Source organism: Scyliorhinus canicula, chromosome 7, assembly GCF_902713615.1.
Source record: "Scyliorhinus canicula chromosome 7, sScyCan1.1, whole genome shotgun sequence".
NCBI lineage: Eukaryota > Metazoa > Chordata > Chondrichthyes > Carcharhiniformes > Scyliorhinidae > Scyliorhinus > Scyliorhinus canicula.
In genome coordinates, this window is record NC_052152.1 from 10,821,277 (window position 1) to 10,840,505 (window position 19,229).

Genomic DNA, 19,229 nt, shown 5'->3' on the forward strand with positions numbered 1-19,229 from the left:
GAGCGATGAGCTATGTTAGTTCCTGCGCAACAGGGGCATTGCCTCGAACAGGACAACCAGCTATAACCCCCGAGGAAACGGACAGATGGAGAGGGAGAATGGGACGGTCTAGAGGGTCGTCCAGCTGGCCCTACGGTCCAGAAATCTCCCGGCCTCCCGCTGCAGGAGGTGCTTCCTGACGCCCTGCACTCCATTCGGTTGCTCCTGTGCACTGCGACTAATGAAACACCGCATGAACGTGTCTTTGTCTTCCCTAGGAAGTCCACCTCCGGGGTGTCGCTCCTGACTTGGCTGGCAGCTCCAGGACCCGTACTCCTCCGTAAGCACGTGCGACTCCACAAGGCGGACCTGTTGGTTGAGAGGGTACAGCTACTTCACGCCAACCCACAGTACGTACCCCGATGGCCGCCAAGATACTGGCTTCCTCAGGGACCTGGAACTAGCTGCTTCCCCACACCCCCCCCGATCCGGCGCCACCCCCCTTCCCCCGGAGCACCCCACCGCAGCCCCCGCCCTGTGATAATTCGTCCTCCCCTTGCTCACACCTGAGGATGAAGAGGATTTCGACACGCTCCCGGAGTCACCGAAGACCAAACCGACACCGGAATCACCGCCAGCACTGCGGCGCTCCCGGCAGCAGATCAATGCTCCGGACCGACTGAATCTGTAACATGACCTGGACTTTTAAAACACTATCCCTCTGTACATAATTTTCCCCTCCACCCCGCTGGACTCAATTTTTTTTGCTCTCTGTACGTTGAAAAGTCTACCTGTATATAGTTCTCCACCACCCCCGCCGGACTCAATCTTAACAGGGGGTGAATGTGGTAGTCACCACTGATGTATATATTGTATATAGAGGATGTCGGTGTAGGTGTTTTGTGGTAAGGCCCTGTACTACAGGTAGGGGGATAGTTCCCTGTCTGCTGGCTCCGCCTAGTAGGCGGAGTATAAATATGTGTGCTCCCAGTACAGCAGCCACTTCACCAGCTGCTGTAGGAGGCCACACACCTTAGTGTAATAAAGCCTCGATTGCATCCAACTCTCGTCTTTGTGTAATTGATCGTGCATCAGGGATGAGGTTATGCAAGAAGACCCCATCTTCTCAACCTTGCCCAAGGTGTGGTAATCCTCAGGCTGAATCATCACCAGTCAGCTCTCAAAGGGGGAGAGCAGCCTGGGACAAAGGCCGACATTTACCTTGTGAAGGAGGCTTTGGTTGTGTCTGAAAAGGTCCTGGTTAGAGATCATGCTCTCAGTCACAGGTACTGTGTTTGCAATCCCCATTTGGGCTGCAGCTTGAGGGAAAGATGGAGAAGAGGCATCAGAGACGATGAGGAACTGTATAGAGAGGGAGGAGGGTGAAGGGCTCTAGGCAAAAGGCTTTATCCACCCAGGATCTTCCGGGAGAATTTATCCACCATCCACCATTATATCCCAGCCACAATATTAAACAAAGAGCATAAAATAAACTTGGCTTTCCTTTTCTTACTCACACACCAGGAATATCAGATTGCAATCTGACAATAATAGCAGAGGTATTAATTGGGCTGTCTCACATAATTCATGGCAATGACTCTTTGTTTACACAAACTAACGCTGTCACAACTGGAATTGAGTACTGTGAGAAGTGTAATTAACCTCTCCTTTCCAGTATCACCACAGATGAAGCCAGACACAGATGCATTGAGCAGCATTACTTAATAACAGCTCCAACAACATAACCTAGCCTGGCACAAGAAAAGGCATTGAAAATTACAATAATTTCTAAACCAGCAAATGGCAAGGATCTAAATAATGATAAACACAATTGTAAATATTGTCTCATAGGTACAGAAGAAATAAGAGCTGTCATAGGCCATTTGACCCTTCATGTCTTCTGCCATTCAACAAGATTGTGGTTGATGTTTTACCTAAACTCCATCTCCTCACAGTATTCCCCTTGATCCTCAATTCCCTTAGCATCTAAAAATCTATCGGCCACTGCCTTGAATACATTCAGTGACTGAGCATCTAATCCCTTCAGAAGTTTACATGTTTCAATTAGATCACGTCTCATTCTTCTAATGAAAATCGATTATTGTCACAAGTAGGCTTCAAATGAAGTTACTGTGAAAAGCCCCTAGTCACCACATTCCGGCGCCTGTTCGGGGAGGCTGGTATGGGAATTGAACCGTGCTGCTGGCCTGCTTTCAAAGCCAGCGATTTAGCCCTGTGCTAAACTCCAGGGAATATAATAATAATCTTTATTGTCACAAGTAGGCTTACATTAACACTGCAATGAAGTTACAGTGAAAAGCCCCGAGTCACCACATTCCGATGCCTGTTCGGGTACACAGAGGGAGAATTCAGAATGCTCAAATTACCTAACAGCGCGTCTTTCGGGACTTGTGGGAGGAAATCGGAGCACCCGGAGGAAACCCACGCAGACACAGGGAGAACGTGCAGACTCCGCACAGACAGTGACCCAAGCCGGGAATCGAACCTGGGACCCTGGTGCTGTGAAGCAACAGTACTAACCTCTGTGCTACCGTGCTGTCCAAGGTATAGGCCTAGGCAACTCAATCTCTCATCAGTGGACAATCCCTTTTCCCCCGTAACCAATCTAGTGAACATTCGTTGAACCTCCTGTAGGGCAGATACTTCATTCCATAAGAAAAGAGAGTAAATCTGCAAACACTACTCCAGGTGTGGCTTCAGCAACACCCTGTATAATTGTTGGAATGGGGCAGCACAGTGCCGCAGTGGTCGCACTGCAGTCTCAGGGCGCCGAGGTCCCAGGTTCGATCCCGGCTCTGGGTCACTGTCCGTGTGGAATTTGCACATTCTCCCAGTGTTTGCGTGGGTTTCACCCCCACAACACAAAGATGTGCAGGGTAGGTGAATTGAACATGCTAAATTGCCCCTTAATTGGAAAAAACGAATTGAGTACTCTAAATTTATTTTTTTTTAATTTAAAATTTTAATTGTTGGAAGACATTTTTACTCTTGCACTTTAGTTCCTTTGTACCAAAAGCCACATACCATGGGCGGGATTCTCCCCTACCCGGCGGGGCGGGAGGTCCCGGTGCCGAGGAGTGGTGTGAACCACTCCAGCATCGGGCCGCCTGGAATGTGCGGAATCCTCCGCATCTTCAGGGGCTAGGCCGGAGGGGTTGGCGCCCCACCAACCTGCGCGGAAGGGGCCTGGCGCCACGCCAACCGGCACCGAAGGGCCTCTGCCAGCCGGCGCGAGTTGGCGCATGCGCAGGAGTGCCAGCTTATGCTGACGTCATCCCAGCACATGCGCAGGGGGGTTCGTCTCCGCACCGGCCATGGCGGAGGTTCACTGCAGCCGGTGCGGAGGAAAAGAGTGCCCCCAGCGCTCAGCCCGCCCACGGATCAGTGGGCCCCGATCGCAGGCCAGGCAGCCATGGGGGCACCCCCCGGGGCCAGATCCCCCCGCACGGTGCAATTTCCGCCCTCGCCAAAACCCCAGCGCTGGAGAATTCGGCAGCCGGCAGGGGCAGGATTCACGCTGCCCTCCAGCAATTCTCTGGCCCGGGAGGGGGGGGGAATCCCGCTCCATATTCTTTCCTAATTGCTTTTTGTTTATTTGTTTGTTCATGGGATGCAGGTGTGGCGTCAGCTAGGTCATCATGTACTGCCCATCCCTAATTGCTCTTTAGAATATTGTGGTGAGCTGCCTTCTTGAACTGCTGCAGTCCATGTGGTGTAGGTACACCCACAGTGATAATTGGGAAGGGTGTTTCTGGATGTTAACCCAGTGAGGTTGAGGGAACGCCAATATATTTCCATATCAGAATGGGATGTGTCTTGGAGGGGAACCTGCAGATTCCCATGCACCTACTGTTCTTGTCCTTGGCAGAAGCTATGGGTTTGGTTGGTGCTGCTGAAGGAACCTTGGAGAATTCCTGCAGTTAACCTTTTAGATGATGCACACGGCTGCCGCTCCAATTAGGTGGTGGGGGGATTGAATGTTTAAGATGGTGGAAGCCTGCTTGTTACCTTTCTGTGATTCATTAACATGGATACCTTGGTCCAAATGGATGCAACCATTTCTCAGTCTCTTACCTATTTGATTTTTTCCTACTAAAGGGGAAGACTTCACTCTTCGTATTCCATCTGTCATGTTATTTCCCATTCACCTATCCTGTCCAAATCCTTCAGATAATAGCAAAATTCCAAAGCTGACTCATATTGGACTCCAAATGTTAACTCTGTTTCTCTCTCCACAGATGCTGCCAGGCCTGTTGAGTTTTTGCAGCATTTTCTGTCTATGTCCCTCAGCATCTTTCCATCTCCCTCACTGCTGACTTTCCCACCTAATGATCAACATGGATACGTTACACTCAGTCCCCTTGTTTAAATCATTATTATCGATTATTAAGTATCTGAGACCCAAGTATTGATACCTTGTGGTATGCTGTTCAATATAGACTGGCGACTCGAAAAGTGTCACTTTTATTCTTGCTCCTCTGTTTTCTGCTCATCAACCAATTTACAATCTGCTCATATATCTATCTGAGCCTTAATTATTTTGTAATGACTCCTCGTGTGGCACCCTATCGAATGTAGCTTGAAAATCCAAATACATTTTATCACCTTCCCCATGTTACAAGTTACATTATCAAAACATTCTGAGATTTGTGAAATATGATTTACACTCATAAACTAATGTTGACTCTGCTTAATCATATTGTGATTTTCTAACTGCCTGATTATCATGGATGGGATTTTACTAAATGGGAACAAAGTCCCACAGCGGGTGCGTTTAGCCGCATGTTTCCCGGTGCTTGCAGCGCGGAGAAACACAACGCTGTAAAACGGCACCCGGGTTGGCTAGGGGACCTCAGCGGGGACGTACGGCCGAGGCCGCATTTAGCCTGGTTTTATGCACTGAGGAACTTCACTCGCTGGAAATCCTCAGCGCAGCGAGAGATCAGGACAACATTGTAAATGGCGTCCTGATCTCTGGAGACCCTGAAGCACTTCCCGACAACCCACAAGACCCAAGGCACTATGAAGCGTCCCCAGCGCCACTCCCCGCACATCACACAGCATCCACGCAGGGCACCCCCGGTCTGATTGCCACCGCGCTGGGAAGGGGGAGGGGGGATTCAGGTTGGGGATCGCTTCGAGGGCTCCAGAGGTCAGGACGCCATTTTTAATGCTCTCTCGCCTCACTGTGGAGTTCCAGCGAGCACAAAACGGGGCTATGCGTGGTCTCAGCCACGTGTTCCCCGCTTGTCATAAAATCCACTCATGTATATAATGAGACGCAGACAGGCAGTGATTGACACATAGGATGACCAATGAACACACAACACAGAACAACCAATCACCAGACAAGACACCACTATAAAGCCCACAGGGCATTAAGACTCCCGCTCTTTTCGGGACCCAGACACTGAGACAGTCAGAGTGCACAAGTCAGTGGATATTATTACCATGCGGTAGCTAGTAAGTCTGATCGAGCCAGTAAGAGGTCGTCAGTAGGATTAGTAGAGTGTCAACCCACAGCTGAACATGTACAGCAGTCCATAGTTAAATAAAACCGCGTTGGATCATCTCCGGTGTTAGACGTTTGTTTCTACCTTCCCTGCATCCAGTTGCAGTCAACGTCAAACAAACCTGCCTAACACATCACCGCTGAGGCCCCCTACCCAACCCGGGTGCCGTTTTACAGTGTTGGATTTTTCGCTGCTGCGAGCACCAGGAAACACGCGGCTAAACACGCTCGCTATGGGACTTTGTTCCCATTTACTTAAATCCCGCCCAATAGATTCTAGTGTTTTGCCTGCTGCTGATGTTCGGCAAATTGGCCTAGTTCTTCATTTTCTCTCTTTCTCCTTTCCTTAATAATGGGGTTATGTTTGCAAACTGTTCTATAATTTAAGAAATCCTGGAAGATCAAAACAAATCTATCTCTGCAGCTCCCTGTCTTAAAACCCGAGTCTCCAGGTGACAGGAGCTCCCTCTGCCCTCAGACAAGCTCCAGCAGGAAGTCCTCAGTGCAGGGCAATAAGCTCCGGTTTTCCAGCCCAAATAATCGTGCATCTAAAAGAAATTTTCATGCCGTTTTCTCCAGGCAATATTCAGAAAGGGAAAAATGAACATGAGGAACCAACTGTTGTAATGGACTCTGCTGCAGAGCTACGTAGTTACATTCGATCTCCACAGAACTACTCAGGTGGGTAACAGGAAAGCCTGCAGGCAAGGTGAGCCAATACCAATAAAATATAGGTGCAATTAGCACTGAGGTCTTATGCCAGGGATTTGGGAATTTAGTTTATTGACCATGAGACCACGCTATCAGTGTCACAGTCTGTGTGACTGCTTGTTGTTCTCACATTGTGAATGTAACAATCTGTGGTCCCCACACAGTCTGTGTCACACTCTGTTGTCCCCACACTGTCTGTCACACTCTGTTGTCCCCACACTGTCTGTCACACTCTGTTGTCCCCACACTGTCTGTGTCACAATCTGGGTTGTCCCCGCACTGTCTCTGTCACACTCTGTTGTCCCCACACTGTCTGTGTCACACTGTTGTCCCCACACTGTCTGTGCCTCAGTCTGTTGTCTCCACACTGTGTCACAGTCTGTTGTCCCCACACTGTCTGTCACACTCTGTTGTCCACACACTGTCTGTGCCTCAGTCTGTTGTCTCCACACTGTGTCACAGTCTGTTGTCCCCACACTGTCTGTGTCACAGTCTGTTGTCCCTGCACTGCCTGTGTCACAATCTGGGTTGTCCCCGCACTGTCTGTGTCACAGTCTGTTCTTCCCACACTGTCTGTGTCAGTCTGTTGTACTCACTTTGCATCTGTCACAGTCTGTTGTCCCCACACTGTCTGTGTTACAGTCTGTTGTCCCCACACTGTCTGTGTCACAGTCTGTTGTTCCCACACTATCTGTGTCACAGTCTGTTGTTCCCACACTGTCTGTGTCACAGTCTGTTGTTCCCACACTGTCTGTGTCACAGTCTGTTGTTCCCACACTGTCTGTGTCACAGTCTGTTGTTCCCACACTATCTGTGTCACAGTCTGTTGTTCCCACACTGTTTCTGTCACAGTCTGTTGTCCCCGCACTGTCTGTGTCACAGTCTGTTGTCCCCACACTGTCTGTGTCACAGTCTGTTGTCCCCACACTGTCTGTGTCACAGTCTGTTGTTCCCACACTATCTGTGTCACAGTCTGTTGTCCCCACACTATCTGTGTCACAGTCTGTTGTCCACACACTGTCTCTGTCACAGTCTGTTGTTCCCACACTGTCTGTGTCACAGTCTGTTGTCCCCACACTGTCTGTGTCACAGTCTGTTGTTCCCACACTGTCTGTGTCACAGTCTGTTCCCACACTGTCTCTGTCACAGTCTGTTGTTCCCACACTATCTGTGTCACAGTCTGTTGTTCCCACACTGTCTGTGTCACAGTCTGTTGTTCCCACACTGTCTCTGTCACAGTCTGTTGTTCCCACACTGTCTCTGTCACAGTCTGTTGTTCCCACACTATCTGTGTCACAGTCTGTTGTTCCCACACTGTCTCTGTCACAGTCTGTTGTTCCCACACTATCTGTGTCACAGTCTGTTGTTCCCACACTGTCTCTGTCACAGTCTGTTGTTCCCACACTATCTGTGTCACAGTCTGTTGTTCCCACACTATCTGTGTCACAGTCTGTTGTTCCCACACTGTCTGTGTCACAGTCTGTTGTTCCCACACTGTCTCTGTCACAGTCTGTTGTTCCCACACTATCTGTGTCACAGTCTGTTGTTCCCACACTGTCTCTGTCACAGTCTGTTGTTCCCACACTGTCTCTGTCACAGTCTGTTGTTCCCACACTATCTGTGTCACAGTCTGTTGTTCCCACACTGTCTGTGTCACAGTCTGTTCCCACACTGTCTCTGTCACAGTCTGTTGTTCCCACACTATCTGTGTCACAGTCTGTTGTTCCCACACTATCTGTGTCACAGTCTGTTGTCCCCACACTGTCTCTGTCACAGTCTGTTGTTCCCACACTATCTGTGTCACAGTCTGTTGTTCCCACACTGTCTGTGTCACAGTCTGTTGTCCCCACACTGTCTGTGTCACAGTCTGTTGTTCCCACACTATCTGTGTCACAGTCTGTTGTACTCACTTTGCGTCTGTCACAGTCCATTGTCCCCAACAGCGCCGGCCCTAGGGTTGCTGGTGCCCCGGGCAAGCTGAACTTCAGCGCCCTTCGGGGGGGGGGGGCCGAGGCGGGGGGGGGGGGGGGGGGGGGGGGGGGGGGGGGCGCGAGGCGGGGGGGGGGGGGGGCGAGGCGGGGGGGGAGGGGGGCCGAGGCGGGGGGGGGAGGGGGGCCGAGGCGGCGGGGCCGAGGCGGCGGCGGCGGCGGGCCGAGGCGGGGGCGGCGGCGGGGGGGGGGCGGGGCCGAGGCGCGGGGGGGCGGAGGGGGCCGCCCTGGGGGAGGGCGGCCGCCGTGGGGGAGGGCGGCCGCCGCGCATGCGCTGGTTGGCACCGGCCCAACTGCACATGCGCGGGACCCGAGTCTCTGGCGCCCCCTAGCACATGGCGCCCCGGGCGACTGCCCGAGTTGCCAGTACCTTGGGCCGGCCCTGTCCCCACACTGTCTGTGTCACAGTCTGTTGTCCCCACACTGTCTCTGTCACAATCTGTTGTCCCCACACTGTCTCTGTCACAGTCTATTGTCCCCCACTTTCTGTGTCAGTCTGTTCCCACACTGTTTCTGTGACAGTCCGTTGTCCCCGCACTGTCTGTGTCACAGTCTGTTCCCACACTGTTTCTGTGACAGTCTGTTGTCCCCGCACTGTCTGTGTCACAGTCTGTTCCCACACTGTTTCTGTCACAGTCTATTGTCCCCGCACTGTTTCTGTCACAATCTGTTGTACTTACACTGTCTGTGTCTCTATCTGTAGTTCTCAGTGTCATTGCTACTCTTCTATCCACACTTTTGTTACAGTCTGCTGAACCCACACTGATCACTGGCTGTAGTTTCCTTCCTCTTTCTCCTATTCCATCTACCATTCCCTAAGACAGCGTTGGAGACCAGGTACTTCCATTAGATTGGTCCATGATTATCCTTGGTAAAGTAACGCCATGATTTGTCATTAACTTATGCAGTATGGCCGACTAAACCCTTTCACCATTACCGCCTTACATCAGGCTTTCAGAAGGATGGACAGGCTGGTAACCAATCTGTTTGCCCATGTTGTGTATGCATCTTTAGTGGCCCTCAGATACTGAAGTTGCACTTGAATCTTGAGCTTCTAGGCCAAGGAGGGCCACCATTACTGTGCTACAAGATCTCCTTATAGTCCCTGTGCACTCTGTTAATCTGAATTCTCTTGTTCTATTCCTTGTTTGCAGCGGCAACTGCCATCAAGACCAGGCGCCCAATAGAAAGCAAACCCAGGTTCTCGACAAAAGCACAAAAGGTGATAGTAGCCAGGCTATGGCTTGGCAACTTGAAATCTAACAGAGTAAATAATTCATTCAGAGAATCAAAAGGTGGGTTCATATTTCTGAAAGAAAGTCAAGTGACTTTACTGACTCTTTATTTTACAATGAGACACACTGCCCCCCCCCCCCCCCCCCCCCCCCCCCCCCCCCGCCCCCGCTAATTGGGGTGGGTGCAAATCCACACAAATTGTTTCAGATCTCACGATTTGGCAAATGCTCTTACTCCAGAATGTAAACATTGCAGGTTGTAAAAAAAGCAACTAATAAAGATGCTTAAATACAATTGTTCTCCGGTCATATTTAAGATGCTGTCAACACTGCCAAAGTTCTGCACTTTGTTTATCAATCTGGAAGACCCTCTGAGCACTGGGAGATGATTAAACCATGATGCGTTCCTCTAACTGTGATGATTAGCTCTCAGCTGCAGTAATACTTGGCCATGCAAACAGGAAGTTAATGTAAAACTGTTATCGTGGAATAAAGCTGAGGCTATCTTGTTCAACCCACTTCATCTCCGTAACAATACCAGGACCGAAAAGAGTTACATTATGAGGACAGTCTGCAGATATCAAGTTGGATCTGCTCGAATATGAAAGGCTAAGGGGTAATCTAAATGAAATGTTTATCTTATGACGATTAAAGGAGTTGATGGGGTCGAAAAATTATTTAACCCGCTAGGTTAACCTTAAAATTAAAACGGGCGGCACGGTGGTGTAGTGCTCAGCACTACTGCCTATGGCCCTAAGGTCCCAGGTTCGATCCTGGCCCTGGTCCACTCTCTGTGTGAAGTTTGCACATTCTATGATAATCTTTATTGTCACAAGTAGACTGACATTAACACTGCAATGAAGCTACTGTGAAAAGCCCCTAGTCGCCACACTCCGGCCCCTGTTCGGGTACACAGAGGGAGAATTCAGAATGTCCAAGTTACCGAACAGCACGTCTTTCGGGACTTGCAGGAGGAAACTGAAGCACCCGGAGGAAACCCACGTAGACACGGGGAGAACGTGCAGACTCCGCACAGTCAGTGACCCAAGTCGGGAATCGAACCTGGGACCCTGGAGCTGTGAAGCAACATTGCTACCCACTGTGCTACCGTGCTGTCCACCGTGCCAATTCCCCCCCCTTGTTTGCGTGGGTTTCACTCCCACAACCCAAAGATGTACGGGTTAAGTGGATTGGCCACGCTAAAATGCTCCTTAACTGGTTAACAAAAAATAATTGGGTACTCTAAATTGAAAAAAACAACAACAAAAAAACCTTAAAATCAGAACAAGCCATTAGAGGAAATGCTCCTTCACACAAAGGGTGAAGGGAGCACAAAGGGATCTGGAACCAACACTGCCCACCGCGGCAGCGGGAGGTTGGCATCAGCAGCTGATAGGATCTTTCCCATCATCGTCCATGCCCCCATCGGGGAATCTGAGGCAGGGGCCGTCTCCAACGGGACTGAAAGTTCCTGCCGACGTAGGGTGATCATTGCTCGGCACAACATTGAGGGCCGAAGGGCCTGTTCTGTGCTGTACTGTTCTAAGTTCTAAGTCTAAGACTTGGAAGGGCTGGAAAATTGCGCCTTGAGAGTCTTAGAATTTAGTGAGGTAAGGGCCTGAAGGAATACACAATCAAGGTGGATCCATGGAGGTAAGATACAAATCAGCTGAGTCCTAATTGAACGCAGGGGAAACAGGTCCTAGAAGGTGACAGGTTGCCTCCTATCCATGTGCAATTAATGCATTGGGGTTTTGTTGCCAGTGAGTTAGGCAGTTAGCCAGATGCTTAATACTTTAATGATTTGTAAACTCTTACAACATACCCCTGCAGATAAATAGAAGAACTGAATGAATTAACCTGTCATTTTGATTGGAAGGTGAAGAGGTATGCCTATGGTTTCAGTGTGGGTGGATTGAAACCTCAGGTGATTAGAATTACACATAACTGGAGTGAACAATTGAGTTTGCACAACATGAAATCCTCACCAACTCCTACATGACAAAAGACATTGAACTTTCTAATTATTAACTCTTTCTTTGCGAAGCATCTGGTTTGTAAAAGCTTGCTTATCAACCTGTTTTCTCTGGAATTGTTTGGGTGATATTGAAAACTCGCACCTTGAAACTATAACTGCCGCACACGAGAACGACAGGCAGTTCTGATGAGATTTCAGGCTGAGGTTCTGCATTTACTTATGGGTTCTAATGTGTTCCCTGACCTTACACTTGGCTCCTCGCCTCGAAGACCTCACCGACCCCACTTTATGTATCTGATACAGATTAAAAATAACAGTTATGAAAATGAGAACCCAATGGCGTATGAAGGAAGCACTTACATCAAAAACACACCATAAATTCTCGCCAAAGATGACAATGGGTGCGATTTATCCATCTCGTTGCGCCCAGCACGGATCTGGGCATGTCGGTTAAATAGCAGAAAAGGCCTGAATCGAGATTCGCACCCGTCTAACCGACCCTTTGCTGATGACAAGTTCCGGAACACGGCCAAATGTGGCGACCATATCATTTGCCCCGTCTGCATTAATTTCTATCTCATTAACGAGATTGAAGTTGAATGTGACGGCCTCCCGGGAATTAACTAGCTCGCCAGTGAGAAATCACGCGGGCGTCGTTTAGTGCTCCCTTTTAAAAACGTGAAGCTGGAGTGAGTGGTGAGGAATCGCTTAAAAGCGGCTCCTCCTTGTTAGCGGCAAGACGCCGGGGTATGAGTCTGGCGAATCAGGCGGCGAGGGAGCCAGTAATGGCGATAAGCTCATCGGACCTTATTTCCCGCACTAGGTGCCGGTAAATAGGGGCTGTGATCTCTCCAACGTGGCTGTTGTGAAATACCCCACCAATCGCGTCCAAAATATCGCCATGAAGTTTTTTCGTTAAATTGCGCCCAAGATTTATTTTCTGAAAACATAGCCTCTCCGAAGCCTGCCTGGACTCAGTGGGCTCGGTGGGGACATCCATTCTTATATTTTTTCAAACATCTACACAGCCCATTTTGGCCTGACCTGGTGCAATAATACTGTTTATAGATTACATACATTAGATACATATCCAATTTAATTTGACATTATGTAAAGTGGGTTGACATCTTACCAGCCCCTAACTTCATGAAGAAGCCACTCAAAGCTAACTGTTAGAGTTATGTCTCCTCCCTGCACCTGGAGACCGCGAGCTGGTGAGGGTACATTCTGCTCTTTGTCCCGTGGAGCTGTTATCAGTGCTGGTGACTCCCATGTCGCTTTCAAACATTCTTGTCCCCCTGACTAGCTCTGCTGTCTGTAATTAAATGATGTTGTTTATACCAGTTTGTAATTTAACCCAGCTAATGGTTGTTCAGGAATGTGGCTAGTTCAGCTAACAGCCATTTTGTGTCCTTTCTGATGTTAGTAATTCTTCGGTTATAAAATCACATGCATTGTTCATACACTATCTATTCCTACAAACTGCCTCTTATACAGGCATCTAAGCCAATGGGTAACTTTTGTCTAAAAACCCTCTTTCTAAATCTGGTGTTCTTTGTGTTGCTTTTTTATCATAGAATTTATAGCGTAGAAGGAGGCCATTCAGCCCATCGAGTCTGCACCGGCCCTTGGAAAGAGCACCCTACCCAAGGTCAACACCTCCAGCCTATCCCCATAACCCAGTAACCCCACCCAACACTAAGGGCAATTTTGGAGACTAAGGGCAATTTATCATGGCCAAACCTAACCTGCACATCTTTGGACTGTGGGAGGAAACCGGAGCACCCGGAGGAAATCCATACAGACACGGGGAGGATGTGCAGACTCCGCACAGACAGTGATCCAAGCCGGGAATCGAACCTGGGACCCTGGAGTTGTGAAGCAATTGTGCTATCCATAATGCTACCGTACTGCCCTAGGATGGCTGGCTTTTACGATGGCTGAAGTAGTGTTCCACAATACAATGAAGTTGTCGGTACAGGATGAGATCAGGGCACCATTGTTAACTGCTGCCCTGATCTCAGCCCCCCTCCGACATCCCACCGCAGCTTCTGGATACCCCCAATGCCCCAACTTACGTCTTAGGGAGACCTCAAGCTTCCCCTCACCCCCAGCCCGCACCCTGGCACGGGAAACCTGGAACCTGGGCACCTTGGCACTTCCTGGCTGACACTCTGGCAATGCTCCTGCCAGTGTGGCAGTGTTACTCTGGCAGTGCCAAGGTGCCCGGTGCCAACAGGAATGCCGAGGTACCACCCTGCCCCCAGCCGACTACCCAAGGCCTCCGACGGCCTGGGAGACCTCCCCAGGTGCCATTACACCTGGTCCATATTTGTGTGTACCACTGCTAAACGACACCATGGCAACGTCTCCCAGGCATGGTCATTCGTTTCGAGGCCTCCTGAGAATCGGGTGCCAACATATTTAAATGAGCCTAACGACAATAAGCAATTAAGAAGGTACATGGTAGGTTGGCCTTTACTGCAACAACTTTGAACAACTTTGTTTCAGCCAACCATTCCTCCATGAGACCAGAAGACGTAGAAGCAGAATTAGGCCACTCGGCCCATCGAGTCGGCTTCGACATTCAATCATGGCTGATATTTTTCTCATCCCCATTCTCCTGCCTTCTCTCCAAACCCCTGATCCCCTTATTAATCAAGAACCGATCTATCTCTGTCTTAAAGACACTCAGTGAATTGGCCTCCGCAGCCTCCTGCAGCAAAGAGTTCCACAGATTCACCACCCTCTGGCTGAAGAAATTCCTCCTCATCCCTGTTTTAAAGGATCGCCCCTTTAGTCTGAGATTGTGTCCTCTGCTTCTGGTTTTTCCGACAAGTGGAAACATCCTCTCCACGTCCACTCTATCCAGGCCTCGCAGTATCCTGTAAGTTTCAGTAAGATTCTTCTAAACTCCGAGTACAGACCCAGAGTCCTCAACAGTTCCTCATACGACAAGCTCTTCATTCCAGGCATCATTCTTGTGAATCTCCTCTGGACCCTTTCCAAGGCCAGCACATCCTTCTTTAGATACAGGGCCCAAAACTGCTCACAGTACTCCAAATGGGGTCTGACCAGAGCCTTATACAGCCTCAGAAGTACATCCCTGGTCTTGTATTCTAGCCCTCTTGACCTCAATGCTAACATTTCATTTGCCTTCTTAACTGCCAATTAACCTTAAGAGACTCATGAACAAGGACTCCCAAGTCCCTTTGCGCTCTGCTTTGTGAAGCATTTCCCCATTTAGAAAATAGCCTATGCCTCCATTCCTCTTTCCAAAGTGCATAACCTCACACTTTACCACATTGTATTTCATCTCCCACTTCTTTGCCCAATCTCCTAGCCTGTCCAAATCCTTCTGCAGCCCCCTTGCTTCCTCAATACTACCTGTCCCTCCACAGACCTTTGTATCATCTGCATACTTAGCAACAGCAACTTCCTTCTTCCAGACCATTAATGTTTATTGTGTTTGCTTTCAGAGACTGGTGAACAATAACACCCAGATTCCTTTATACATCAACATTTCCCTATCTATCTCCATTTAAGCAATACTTAAGTTATTTTTTTTTGTTTTTTCGTGTGGGCCCGCATCAATGGGCCCGCATCCCTAATTGAACTGAGTGGCTTGCAAAGCTATTTCATAGAGTCAGCAACATTGCCGTGGGCCTCGAGTCACTTGTAGGACAGACCGGGTAATAATAATAATAATCTTTATTAGTGTCACAAGTAGGCTTACATTAACACTGCCATGAAGTTACTGTGAAAAGCCCCTAGTCGCCACACTCCGGTGCCTGTTCGGGTACACAGAGGGAGAATTCAGAACGGCCAATTCACCCAACAAGCACATCTGTCAGAATTTGTGGGAGGAAACCGGAGTACCCGGAGGAAACCCATGCAGACAGGGAAAGAACGTGCAGACTCCGCACAGACAGTGATCCAAGCCGGGAATCGAACCCAGTACCCTAGCGTAGTGAAACAACAGTGCTGACCGCTGTGCTACACATGGACGGCAGATTCTCTTACCTAAAGGACATGAGTGAACCGGATCGGTTTATACAACAATCAAAAATGGTTTTATGTCACTGTTCCTAAGGCTATCTTTCAATTCCAGATTTATTAATTTACTTTTAAGTCTCCTAGCCACCCATGGTGGGATTTAAACCCTGGGCCTTTGGATCAGTAATGAGGAAGAACTTCTTCTCTCAGAGAGTTGTGAACGTGTAGAAATCTCTACCACAGAAAGCTGCTGGGGCCAGTTCGTTGGGTATATTCAAGAGAGAGCTGGACGTGGCCCCTTGTGGCTCAAGGGATCAAGGGGTATGGAGAGAAAGCGGAAGTGGGATACTGGATTTGCATGATCAGCCATGATCATATTGAATGGCGGTGCAGGCTCGAAGGGCCGAATGGCCTACTCCTGCACCTATTTTCTGTGTTTAATCCAGTGACATTACCACCAAGCCACCACCTTCCCAACACAGACACTAAACGCCGTGGATTCAGTTTGGTGGATGTGTATGTGACATGTTTAGTAAGCGGCGTTAGATGTTCTGTGGCAATCGACCTGGAAAAATGTTGTCAGGCTTACCCTGCAGCTGTCTGTCAGTAAAATGATAGATACCATTTCTTTCTTTCCAGAGGAACTCCCTCGGTTGACCCTCGATCTGAAGACCGCCAACAAGCATTTGATTCTGTCTGATGACCTGCAATCAGTGATGCACAGATATCAGGAACAGCCCTACTCGAGTAACCCATTGAGGTTTCAAACCCATTCTCAGGTCCTCTGCACTCAGAGTTTCTTCTGTGGGCGCCATACTTGGGATGTGGAAACTAATGGCAACTGGTGGGGGGTAGGGATTGCGTATGGGGGCATACAAAAGACGGGTAGCAGTTCTGATCTTCGCAAAACCACAAAGGCCTGGTGCTTGTATTTCTGCATCAGTACTTTGTCAGCCCATCATAATGATAGGTTTGTACACCTACCGCTGAAGCGCTCTATCAGCCGCATCAGGGTTCAGCTAGACTATGACGCGGGCACTTTGTCATTTTACCAGGTGACTGACACACTGACACATGTGCATACATTTGAAGCCACATTTACTGGGCACGTGTATCCAGCTTTTTGCTGTGAGGCCAACTCTGGGCTAAAACTTTTCTGAATTCCGAAGAGCCTTTCATTCCTTTCCAATATTTGTTCTCGGCTTGTGAGTGTGTCGCTGGTGAGTCCAGGATTTATAGTCCCCTCCTGGATTCCTTTGATAGTTCAATTCAGCGAGCATATAAACATGGATATGGTGCTAGAGTTACATATTAGTCAGAGTGGGTGACACGTTTCCTCAGGGCCATTAGTGAGCCAGTTGGGCCCAGCCGCTTTCCTGCTCACTTCTACTGCTGTCTATTCTTCACATTTACCCATGTTATTTTCAAACAGAGGTCAGATTCTCAGGTTTCATGGCAAAACTCAAACTCATATTCGCAAGATTATTAATCCAGATGTCTAGTTCACTGATCCCACAAATATTGCACTAATGTCGTCTGCAAATTGTTGCCCTGTAATAAAATGCAGTGTAATCTCTATTTGGGCATGTTACAGGCAGGGAATAGAAGTGTTTTAAAGGTTTTCTGGGATACTTCGATGAGGAACACTGATATTTATGGAGATTCTCTCATACATGAAGCATTGAGCAGTTAAATAGCAAAGTAAATTACTGGATTTTAGTAATGTCTGGGTGGGAGCGGGATTTGCTATAATGAATTGAAGAAAAAAAAAAGTTGAAAGGAAAAACAGAAATGGAGTTAGTCGCTTCTATTCACATCCCCAAATACGAAGTGAATTTGCCCAAACAGTCAAAAGCAACATGATGTCGGGTGATGAATGTGTTGGATCACTGGGTTGTCATTTAGAACCTAGCTCCAGGTGACAGTCATGACTGCTGTTGTTAGAGTCAATTCCCTGGGCATATTGAATGACTTGGGTACAATGCATGAACAATCCAGCCAGCGGGCTTTCACGGTTTGTAAGGGAACTTTGAACCCCCCAATGCGTCAGTGAAGTTAATGCGATGAACGGGCAGGATCCCGAGTGGGCATATCCCGGCATTTCTCCATGTGCTGTACTTAGGAAATCCAAATTCATCACGTACATGGAGAGGACAATCTAATGCATGGTCCCAGCTGCCGATATCAGAAAGAAGACGGCGAGACTCAATGACACCAACATGTGGTGCTCAATGATATATTTATTCTGGCCTTAATGTACACCCATGGAGCCATTCAGCACAGAAAGGCCCTTCGGCCCATCACATCTGCACTGGTCAAAAATAACTATTTTAATCTCATTTTCCAGCACTTGGCCCTTGGCCTTGTATGTCTTGGCGTCGCAAGGGCACATCTTAAATACATCTTAAATGTCATGAGGGTCTCTGCCTCCACCACTCTTTAAGGCAGCAGCTTCAGTAGCATGAATGTTTACTTCCAACGACTCACAAAGATCAGCTATTTCAGGGTAAAGAGGATGATGCTAAATGTTTTAATGTGCACATTTTGGTTGTTTGAATGCAGACCCAAATTTCTAACAGCACATGTTTATTTCTGAAGCTTTTGAAGTTGTTCATTTCTGATTTAATTACAGAATAAAGTGTGTTGAATAAAGTCTGTATAGAATGCAATGATTGTGCAGGTTGCATATTCATTCTTTTGATTTTCCGCTATGATAATGGTTTCTCACTCCGCCTGTTGATCTTCCTCAATGCGGTTTGCTATCGTCCACACTGCATGTGACTTCCGGGTTTCTGCAAGTGGTGGTGGCCGAATATTCCCTTGGCTGAGCAAGCAGGAAAGATTGGTATCCTCTGAACAAAATGGCCACCCTCCTGTGAGTTGGAACACCCTCCAGTGGTCACACATAATCCAGGCTGACACACAAGCGTAGTACTGAGGGAGTGCTGCATTGTTCATGGCATCGTCTTTAGTCAGATACTAAACCAAACCCTCTCAGTTGAATGTAAAAGATCCAACGGCAGCATTTTGAAGAAGAGCAGGGGAGTTCTCTTCCTAACCTGGTCAACATTCATCTTTCAATCAGGGGTGCGAAAACAATTAACCTGGCCACTAATAGCATTGCTGCTTGTGGGAGCTTGCTGTGCACAAATTGATTGCCATGTTTCCCACATTGCAACAGTGAATAAATATTTTTTAATATTGGTTGCACAGGGTTTTGGGACATTGGGATTGTGAAAGACAGTATATGAACGCAAATCTTTCTTTTCACATCATCTAATCCGTGTACCTTCACAAACACAAGTCTCCAGTTGTCGAGGTGCCCTTCGAATACATTGCCACAAGGCTTATTGAGGCGCAGAGTTCTTCCTTCTGTCACTGGCATTGCCATTTTCCTCAGCCTCTGTAGAATTGCTTCGCTGAAGATTAGGTGAGGGACAGACAAGTGTCAGTCTGCAAGATAATAGAATCCCCATTGAAAGCTCCTGGTGATCAATTATTGACAAACTCTACCCGAATTACCCAGGGGCTGGCTGCAATTGCAAATGGATAATTACTTATCATTCACTTCAAAGAAAATTAAAATCAGAAGAGATATCAAATGAGTGGCTGAATCTTTAGGGGCCTCACGGTAGCATGGTGGTTAGCATCAATGCTTCACAGCTCCAGGGTCCCAGGTTCAATTCCCGGCTGGGTCACTGTCTGTGTGGAGTCTGCACGTCCTCCCCCTGTGTGCGTGGGTTTCCTCCGGGTGCTCCGGTTTCCTCCCACAGTCCAAAGATGTGCGGGTTAGGTGGATTGGCCATGCT

General features: G+C 48.4%; 1 protein-coding gene across 1 annotated transcript in view; it reads left to right on the plus strand.

The window, feature by feature from the left end:
- LOC119968733 (E3 ubiquitin/ISG15 ligase TRIM25-like) overlaps positions 1–18,079 on the plus strand; it is a 43,115-nt gene extending 25,036 nt beyond the window's left edge. Inside the window, exons 6-8 of the mRNA XM_038801389.1 lie at positions 6,092–6,193; positions 9,366–9,506; positions 16,060–18,079. Coding sequence (XP_038657317.1) covers positions 6,092–6,193; positions 9,366–9,506; positions 16,060–16,580 — 764 coding nt within the window. The 3' untranslated portion in view covers positions 16,581–18,079. The remainder of the gene's footprint in view (positions 1–6,091; positions 6,194–9,365; positions 9,507–16,059) is intronic.
- Positions 18,080–19,229: the final 1,150 nt, after the last annotated feature.